Source organism: Polyodon spathula, chromosome 4, assembly GCF_017654505.1.
Source record: "Polyodon spathula isolate WHYD16114869_AA chromosome 4, ASM1765450v1, whole genome shotgun sequence".
In the NCBI taxonomy this organism is placed as follows: Eukaryota; Metazoa; Chordata; class Actinopteri; order Acipenseriformes; family Polyodontidae; genus Polyodon; species Polyodon spathula.
The window spans coordinates 69,233,399-69,244,281 of record NC_054537.1 but is presented as its reverse complement, the minus strand read 5'-3'; the positions used below and the strand labels follow the sequence as shown (position 1 = coordinate 69,244,281).

Sequence of the window (10,883 nt, the reverse complement as noted above, 5' to 3'; positions counted from 1 at the left end):
GCAACCAGTTTTTGAAAGCTAGTGGCCAAAATGGCCCCTGCCTGCAACGTGATTTGTCCCACCCTGGCAACAATGTCTTACTGTAGCCTATGGCTTTAAAAGACAAGCATCAGCTTGCCAATTAGTATTAGGAATCTCCATAATCAAATCAGGTCAAGCACTTACACTAGAATAAAATGTTCGAATAGAAAACCTGTGGCAGAAAGACAATCTAATATCATTTACATTGTATATGTATATGTGTTAAAATCATGAACGTAAAATGCTTTCCCTCCTGCATTCCACCTTAACACACAAAATGCCATGCATTACTCGTGTGTCATTATACTGTTCAGAGCTAGCTCTCCAAGTCAACTCTATATCTTTGACATGGTGAATTTATAATTTCTCTCTTGCACTTTATCACTTTATTGGTCTTTGCAGACTGCCTGCTTCTTCCTTGTATGATAACGCTGCCTGTTTAGCCTACAGAAACTAGCTGATATCACATGTTCTGCCCCAGTTTTCCTGCTGCAGTCAGTAGGGTAGCAATAGATAACTCTGACTGCTAAAGGCTAGAAATGATCTTCATATTTAGCGTTAACAGGAAAAATCTGGGCAACCATCCATTTAGCAAACAGATCTCACTGTAGTTGGTTGAGATCTATCTATCTATCTATCTATCTATCTATGGTTTTTTTTCTCCAGTATTTGATAGCATATTTGATAGTTTAATGTTGGATGATGGATTTTTCTCAATTTAGTTTTTTATGCCTCAATCTGTAATATTTAATAGGTGCTAATGTTTATCTCCTTAAGCTTAAAATGAATTAGACATGCCTACTGTAAGTTTTAACTATACTCTGTAGTTATTAACACATTGTACATGCTTGTATTTCCATCCTTGCGCTCTGGGTAGGTCACACTTATTCTTGTAGAAGGGACTGAACATTGAACCTTCTTGACATTCCAGACAGGATACTATCCTGCTAAAATTAGCAACACCATCGTTTTAACATGTAAGTAACATTTAATACTCATTTAATACCTAGGGATACCAGCTAGATATGAAATGAGTCTCCTAAGGTCTTCTTGTCGTATTCTGTCATGGTTGCTGCGTGATGGAAATGTTAGGACGGGACCTCCACGCTTATCTCTGCCACCTAAAAGAGAAAAGAAATACCATTAAATATCATGTCATTATTATACAACATGTGTTCTAGAGTAAGAAAGTAATTTGTATTGCAAAAGTATACTGTATAGAAAACAGAGGGTGTAGAGGGTGCAGTTTTTAATTTTACTTTCCTGCCAGTATTAATGTATAACAAAGGTACTTGTATTGTAATCCAACAGCATCCTGGGATTGGTTCTTGTAATACAGGTGATCAAGGACAGATCACAAATGTACAGTTTGATACGCAACAAACTATTTGTCTTTATTTGAATTTTTTTTTTGGTCATTATTTATATCATGTTTCTGCCAATTAGATCAAAGACCAGTGTATGAATACTCAGAACCAACAAAACTGTAACAAACATAAGATTTACTGTTTAGAATGATTGATCTGCATTGTCCCCCCTACTAGTAAATGCATTAAGATTACAAGAATATAAGCACTCTGGTGTTGGTACAGCACACACATTTTTGATGGCCCACAGAATAGAAGTTAACATGTGTTGGGGTTATTCAGGGCAACTCCTAAGCATGCCAAGAGTAAATCTGTCTATAAGCAAATAAGACCTGGAAAGACCCGGCAACAGTACACACACACACACCGTGTTACACCCAGCTTTATCTCTTGGCTGGATTTTAAAATCTGACCCCATGGTACAATTGACAAATATGCTGCCTAATGCCACACCCAAGACATATCCAAAGTAAGCTAATAAAGGTCACGGATTGTGTTTAGATTGATGCTTTTCTGCAAAGGGAGGAAACCTTGCCCCAAATTAGGTGGTTATTAAGGACAACAAAGACTTGTGTTGTTTCGGTTTTATTTTTGTTGTTTTTTTTTTTTTTTTTTTTTTTTTTTTAATTTAGGTCGTTGCCAATTATTTTTTATTTTCTCCCTATTTGAAATGGCCAGTTATTATTTAGGCTCAGCTCACCATTACCACCCCTGCACTGACTCAGGAGCGGCGAAGATGAACACACATTGTCCTCCGAAACGTGTGCCGTCAGCTGACTGCTTCTTTACACCCTGCGGATTCACCACGCAGCCACCCAGGAGCTACAGCGTAGGAGGACAACGCAGCTCCTGGGCAGCTAACAGGCAAGCCTGCAGGCTACAGGGGTCGCTGGTGCGCGGTGAGCTGAGGACACCCTGGCCGACCTAGACCCCTCCCCTTCCCCGGCAACGCTCAGCCCATTGAGTGCAGCCTCCAGGGAACTCCCGTCCACAGTCGGCTGTGGAATAGCCCAAAGTCGAACCGGCGATGTCCACGCTATCTGGCGCATCCTGCACTCACACAGAGCGCTTTTACTGGATGCGCCACTCGGGGAGGGTGGGGTAAATATAAGGCCCTATGACAACTATGAAGCATCAGAGATGCAATTTTAAATGTAAAATAATGTCATGATTTTTTTTTTTTTTCTGTACTCATGACTAGAGTAATGTCATGCTGGAATTTACCCTACAAACTGTGCAATACTTACTTTGTAGTATGGACAGTATATGTTCAGCATTGCATAAAACAACTGATCTTCCTACAGAGTCACAGATTGTGGGTGGGTGTGTGATTGATGTACGACTATTTAAAAAGGGCTAATCTTTCAAAATATATTTCTTCTTGTTAGCATTAGCAGAATGACCATTTTCCTTGTGTGGAAGATCTTTAGGTTTATTGCTCGTGTTCTGCATTTGGAATGTGAAGGTATTTTAATTTTTTATTTTGTTCAAACTTACACCAATGGTCTCTCTGTAACAAGACCAGGTCACCTACAGTAAAATATATCAGTAACCAAAGCGCTGTATTAGAAATATTAGCATATGGTCAACCAAACTAAATGGCAACATTGTTTTATTGTTATTACCATTAAATTGATTAAGCCTCTGATGACCAGCAAAAAACAAACTATTTAACAATGTTTTCATCATCGGTAATGTAGCATTAGTGATATTCCCATTAGGAGTGGACATGTTCTTTAGGCTGTGTATGACCTGGTTATGACCTGATGTACTAGAGAGTCTAAAACGGTACATACTAAGCACTGGTATTAATGTCAGGAGCTATCAGTCTACCTGATTTCCTGTATTAGGTCAGATAAGGATGGGAAAATGTAAGATACTGTACCTGTTTGCTGGAAGTGATACCCGAATACTCCCACTGGAACACGTACACATATTTTGTTTCACAACTTAGGTTCAAAAGATATCTAGAACAGGTGTGCACAAAATTGTCCAACAACGGTGATGGTATTACACTGGAGCAAGACTCACATTTCACCTCTTCAGGAGGATATATACACTTACTGTAAGGTGTGCAATTTAAGTGACAGAGAAAGGGATACTACAGGATATTTTCCACCCCTCTCGTTGTTATCCCCTGTACTGCACTTACCTCGAGTACTACAATCGCATTGTTCTAAAATCACCAAACCTTTCAAATTGTACCACAGGGATAACATTAGAGACTAGGAGGGGTGAAAATAACTTGAATTTAAAACAAACAATGGCCAAATAAGCCACCATCCTTATTTTGAAGGCATACAATGGTCAATACAGGTGCATTTTGTAGCTATTTTCAATTGCTTGAAACTTGTACTCTCTTAAGATTACAAAACATGATCCCAGTCACAAAATGACTGTAGAATAGTTTTGCAGAGCACAAATGCCTACTAAACAATATATTCCAAAGAATAAGTACTATTGTAAAGTTAACCATGTTTTCCCTTTTGCAAAGAGGCACACAGTATGTTATAAACAACGTTGTTATATTTTTAAAAAAAAAAAAAAAAAAAAAAAAAAAAGGGCTCCCGAGTGCACATCCAGTAAAGGCACTCCACGTGGAGTGCTGATTGTGCCGTATAGTCTGGGGATCGCAGGTTCGAGTCACAGCTATGCCACAGTTGACCGTGACCGGGAGTTCCTAGGGAGTGGCGCACAAATGGCCGAACGGGTAGGGAGGGCTTAGGTGGCAGGGGGGTAGGGAGGGCTTAGGTCCAGGGGAATCCACGGCTCACCGTGCATCAACGACCCCTGTGGCCGATAGGGCGCCTGTGGTTCTGCAGTGGAGCCACCAGATCTGTGTTGTCCTCCGGCACTATAGGTCTGGTGGCCTCGCTGTGGATCCGCAGCTTGTAAAATGACAGATTGGCAAGAGCACGTTGTGGAGGACACGTGCTCCAGCCTCCGTTCCCCGAGTCGGCGGGGGGGGCTGCGAGCGGCGAGCAGAGGATACAGATAATAATTGGGCACACTAAATTGGGGAGAAAATCGGGGTAAAAAATTGGAGACGACTAAATTAAAAATAAATAAATCAATAAATAAAAAAAAAAAAAAAAAAAAAAAAAAAACAAAGTGAGGAAGCTGACATGATACCACACAGAAGAAAAACACAAGGATTCAACCCTGTATGGTATCAAACAAAGGAAATTCAACTCAGCCGGCTTCAATTCATTTGAAAAAGCACTGACTAAGCAGAAAGGTTAACCAAATGCTTTAAACTTAGAAACATTACTGAACCACTTTCATCCCACACAGGAGGTCCAGATGTACTTTTCCTTGCTTAACTGCACAAAGCCTGCAAGTGGCTGTTCTGTAAAAAAAACTCCCTGCTACAGTAGGAATAAAGGAAAAAAAAAAGCTAATTAAAAACACCCATATAAGTTGTGTGATATACCTCCTTGCAAGCAAATATACAATTAGAGCTATCAATCTACTATCAATGCACATCCATGTAAAAATGTAATGGACATTTTGTAGGATTTAGTGAAGTATAAATATATTTGTTTCTTTTCTTGAATAACAGTTTGTTTGCAGGCCTAACAACAAACACAAATCACTTGTACTGTAACACTATCACAGGTCTCCATAGCACACAAAAACATATTATAACAGTCAGCTAATTGCCAGAAGGCACAGTTATGAACAGCTCAAACCAATTAAAGACATCTGGCCTTTAAAGATTAGAAGTGACTATTTATTCCTGCTCAATAAGTGATGGCGGTGTTTAGCAGGTAATGCAGAAGGAAGAAACTTAGAAAACACGGATGCAGGTGTGTGTACACTTGAAAGCTGAGCACTAGAAATGTAAAAAGCATAAATGTCTCAACTCACCTGATAAAAAGGCAACTTTGTCCTTTAAAACTGGTAGCACTTCCATCGCATTCATCTCATCATTTTTGTGAAACCCTGAAATAAAAGCAAATAAATGCACATTAGGGTTTTATATGGAAATACTCTGCACGTGCTCAGCGAAGCATCAACTTTAAAATTCCGCCCTTTTTTTCTATGACTGAGAATAAAAACACATAAAAAAGATGAGAACATTTCAATAAAGCCATTTTATTGCTGTGTAATTGTCAACCAATGGGAACATATGTGAACCAACGTGAACTGTCATCTTGACAGAAGAGGAATTCATCAGCTAGATCCTTATGATCTGGCTTTCTGGCAAGCTGCTTGGGCTAATTTACAGACTACAACAACAGGCAGAGATGTTCACTCAGGGATGTCATGTCGTTCTGACTTTCACCTCATCTGCTTCTTCAGTAAACACAAAAACACAGTGCTCCTCCTGAGAGCTCAAACTGATTTCCCCAAGTCCATTTTAAATACTCAGCATGGTAAACAAGACATGAACATAATTTAGGATTTTCAGAGAACAGTCGAGGATCAGATCCATCTAAATAAATCATTAGGAAGAGGTTGGTTATGACAGAAGACTGATGCAATTATTGTAGTACTGTACAGAATATCAGATAATGCTACCATTATGTGAGATGCCCGTCGTACAGTAAATGTATCACTTCTAATAAACTGTGCAGTATGCTACAGTAAATTTATTTGTAAACATTTCAATTGGGTATTCTACTTAAGATGAATCAACATGTTGCTCAGTTTACATTATTGGTACTCCAGACTTTTACACTATACTAAATAATGATCATCTCAGGTCGATGCGGTTTCCTAATTGTGCAGTCATTATTCCACTGGTACAGTAGATGCTCACTAAAAGCTAAAGGGACCTTAGAATCTCGAAACTCACATTCGCTACATCATGTTTAAGCTGCCGAAGCAATGCAGTCCAATATATAGCCTAAACACAAATTTACAAAATGTCTTCATACACAAAAACACATGTTCGATTTATGGGTAAGTCAGTATGTCGGTTTTGCGCTTAGGTACATTATAGTTTTGATATCGTTCCTTTTAAGCTGCATAGCAAATATCATAATTACGGTATACAGCTTTAAATGATAGATTTGTGTTCCTATGAACAAATGTGAAGGAAAAGGACATTTTCATAAGACCACCTTTCTTTCTATCATTAGTATCCTTAATTGTAAATAAAATCATTGAAAATGTATTTATTTAACCACACCAAAATTTACTAGTGGCAATAATTTAGAAATTACAAATACAATCAACACAATAAAATGTGTGGTTCAAGCTTGATCAGCAGAATACAAAGATCTATTTGATCTATTTTTAAATGTGATTGTGGACTGATATATATATATATATATATATATATATATATATATATAGATATATATATATATATATATATATATATATATATACACACACACACGGTGTAACATAACCAAAAACTACAGCAACAGTTGTAAAATTGGTAGGCTTCTTTTAACCACGAAAATGGCACTACATGCAAAAAAAAAAAAAAAAACCACCCCACAGCCTATTAATTTAAATAAATTAAGAAATAAATACATACATAAAAAAAGTCTTACATTACCATACTTGATTCACGTGTTTGCAGGGATCCTGAATTTGTCGCAGCTGGTGGACTTGAGAAGTGAAGGCGTGACTATATGTACCCCTGTGTGATACTGGAACTCACTTCAACAGTAGTGAAGTAAGTGGTTTCATATCCAGTGAGCCGTCAGAACATTAAATAAAAAATAAATAAAAAAAACTCCCATTCATTTTAAGTGCTTTGCTCCAGTAAGCGGTTTAGTGACTAACTTTCTACTTAAACAAAAACTGCACTCAGACACTCAATCCAATGCTGCCGCGGCCAGGACTGAAGTGCGGTGTTCAGAAAGGCTCAAGACACAGCGATGCGATGAACACACATTAAAAAAAATGAACGTGTTAATCACAGAAGTTAACTGCGATTAATTAACAGCCATATATATATATATATATATATATATATATATATATATATATTATATATATATATATATATTATATAAAGACGATCTGTTGCCCGGTATCATATATAAGGAATTATAATACATGTCGTGATTCTTTATTAAAACTTTTTTTTTGTTTTTTTTTCTCATACATGAAAAACACATTAAAAATACAAATGCTTTTAAAAAGACTAGATTCCCATTGGGCTCATTTTTTGATTCTATTGATTTAGAAGTATTACTATGCAGGGCAGCTGCTATAAGATTGTTACCTTTATTAAAAATGTGGATGGATTAATCTACCGATTTAATCAACTAATGCCCTGAAATTAACCAAATCAAACTAAATCGAGTGACAGCCCTAAAAAAAAAAAAAAGAAAAAAAAAAATTATATATTGAGTTGCGCCTACTTTTGCCCTCAGCTCAGCCTCAATTCGTCGGGGAATGGACTCTACAAGGTGTCGAAAGTGTTCCACAGGGATGCTGGCACATGTTCACCCCAATGCTTCCCACAATTGTGTCAAGTTGGCTGATAGAGGATCTCTACTCCGAATAGCTCATTCCATCTCATCCCACAGATGCTCAATTGGATTGAGATCTGGTGACTGGGCAGGCCACTGCAGTAAACTGAATTCACTGTCATGTTTGTGGAACAATTCCTGGACAATCCTAGCCTTGTGGCATGGGGCATTATCCTGCTGAAAAAATCCATTAGCAGATGGATACACTGCTGCCATGAAGGGATGCACCCAATTGGCAATGATGTTCAGATATCCTGTGGCATTCAAACATTGATCCACTTTTATCAAGGGGCACAATGTGTGCCATGCAAACATAACCCACACCATCACATCACCACCACCAGCCTGCAATGTGGACACGCTGCATGATGGATGCATGTACTCATGTGGTTTTCTCCATACACTAGTCCTCCTATCAGCGTGAAACCGCAGGAACCAGGATTCATCAGACCTGTTGTTTTTCCAGTTCTCCAGTGTCCAGTGTTTTCGTTCCTTAGCCCACGGCAACCGCAGTTTCTTGTGTTTTGCTGAAAGAAGTGGAACTCTGGTTGGTCGTCGGCTGTCACCCCCCATTCATGTCAAGGTACGATGAGTTGTGCATTCTTTTATGGGTCTTTTGGCACCAATGTTGTACAGGACTGTCAGTTAACAAACTGTAGACTGTCTGTTGCTCTGTACAATTCGTATCAGCCTCCTTTGGCCTCTTTCATCAATGAGCCGTTTTTGACCACTGGCCTGCTGTTGGCTGGATGTCCTTTGGGTGGTGGACCATCCTTGATACACATGGGAAACTGTTGAGCGTTAAAAACCCAGCAGCGCCTGACACCTACTACCAAACCCTGTTCAAAGGCACTTAAATCTTTTCTCTTGCCCATTTACCCTCTGAATGGCACACATACACAATCCATGTCTCAATTATGTCAAGGCTAAAAAATCCTTCTATAACCTGTCTCCCCTTCATCTAAACTGAATTAAGGGGATTTAACAGGTTACATCAATAAGAGATTATAGCTTTCACCTGGATTCACCTTGTCAGTCTATTTCATGGAAAGAGCAGGTGTTCCTAATGTTTTGTACACTCAGTGTGTGTGTGTGTGTGTGTGTGTATATATTATATATATATAATCTATCTATCTATCTATCTTTATTTATTTTTAGGGCTGTCACTCGATTAGTTTTTGATTGGTTAATTTATAGAATTGGTTATTGGTTAATCAATAGAATTGGTAATTGGTTAATCAATAGAATCAAAAAAGAAATGAGCCCAATGGGAATCCAGTCTTTTTAAAAGCATTTGTATTTTTTAATGTGTTTTTCAAGTATGAGGAAAAAAAAACAACAAAAAAAATGTTTTAATATCTTAGTGCTGTACATACATAATATACTACTACCAGTGCAACAGATCGCCAACATTTCTGGAGCAAAATAACTTTTATATGTGTGATTCGCCAAATATTTTGGTCACAAGTATTTATGGTTTTACAGTATTTTGTTTAAATATAGCTGATACAGCATACATAAATAAATAACATAAATAACAGAAAATGTTTTTGAAGTCTTAGCGTGTCAATGAAAAAACAAAGAAAACATTTTTTCTTAAGGTAATTCTTTCTGTTAAGTGTCAGAATCTTTTTCTCTTAAACGGTAGGAGTGGCGGAAAGTGTGAGGCATTCCTACAATAACGTGAGCAAAGTTTAGGACTGACAGTGATGTGCGGATACCAATCCCAGGTTTGGGAACTATTGCCCGGTGGTGTAAGGATGTTAGGGCAATAGTTAAATCTATTTTTGCTCCTATGATGAGGTTTTAACCAAATCACAGACCAGAATTTCCAAGCATTGACTGAAATTTTTATATTATTAAATATAACGTATACTATAATATATATATTATAATATATAATAGTATTATTTATAGAATATTGATAATCTATATATATATATATATATATATATATATATATCACATATATTATATCCTATATTACTGGTGTGCGATTTGACATTGGTAAATGAATTTACTTGTGCAATATCAAGTGAACTGCAGATATAAATCCAAGAACAGCAGCAGCATACATGTTAGTATTAAAATACAGTATATTTGAATGGTGTTGCTATATGTCTTTTATAACTATTCTCTGTCAAATTACGAGCGAGAGAGAGCGCTGGGTTAAACATGTGCACTCCATTACTGTAACATTAAAGTCAGGCATCTGAAAGAAAAGTAATTAATACAGTGGCATGCGGAGACTTTTACACCAAGGCATGCAGCAACTTTTAACATGACATTAAAAAAAAAAAATTCTCACGTGCTCATAGCAATTAAATAAATCAAATAATTTAGGCAAATACTAGACAAATAATATGAAAGCTGTGGGCCGAGAATATAAAACATATGCTAATCTAAATTTACTACTGAAATTGTAATTCAATTCTATCTTTTTTAATAAACTCCTCCGTGATCAAGAAATCTGGCAGATGCCTATGCAGTTTTATTTCAATACTCCATGTAAAAAAAACAGCTGAGGACAACTCATTGAGAGGTTGTGAACCACGTGCAGGACGCTGGCTAATAGGGCAATAATTGCACAGGGGATAAAAGGATGAGAACCTGTTTCAATGGTGAAACTGGCAGCAGAGAAAGCAGTTGCGTGTTGTTGGAACGACATAAGGACTAGTTTTAAACTGGTGTGGGGAAGCTCCTGGGACTCTATGGGATTATAAAAGATTCTCTTTCGCCTCTACTGGCTGCAATTTTCATCCAGTTACAGGACAACTGGTCCAGGAAGTACCTAAACCTTCTTCCAAATGAAGAGGATGTACCGTGCAAACAGCCCGCTTTTGTAGCAAGGCTGTCGCCACCTGATACAACACCACTGTATCCCATGGGTCCATAACTAATATTTTATTCACACCCCAAAATGGAGGGGGACCGTTTTTGAATTGTACAGAGTAGTCAGTCGGCACAGTATTGAGCACCCAAGTCTCTGGTGCATTGACGGCAGTACTCTGAAAAAGGGCCCTGGACCTGTGGCAGCAAATTGCTAGGGCTGCTG

At 37.8% G+C, this 10,883-nt stretch overlaps 1 protein-coding gene across 5 annotated transcripts in view; it reads right to left on the bottom strand.

Moving 5' to 3' along the window:
- The window catches only part of LOC121314789 (triple functional domain protein-like), a 183,765-nt gene that overhangs the window by 92,890 nt on the left and 79,992 nt on the right, over positions 1–10,883 (bottom strand). For all 5 annotated transcript variants that reach the window (XR_005950156.1, XM_041248463.1, XM_041248465.1 and 2 more), the window contains exons 3-4: positions 5,259–5,333; positions 1,028–1,142 (exon numbers count right to left, since the gene is read on the bottom strand). Coding sequence is in view for 4 of the 5 variants with exons in the window: in XM_041248463.1 (XP_041104397.1) it covers positions 1,028–1,142; positions 5,259–5,333 (190 nt within the window). In the remaining variant the exon portion in view is untranslated. The remainder of the gene's footprint in view (positions 1–1,027; positions 1,143–5,258; positions 5,334–10,883) is intronic.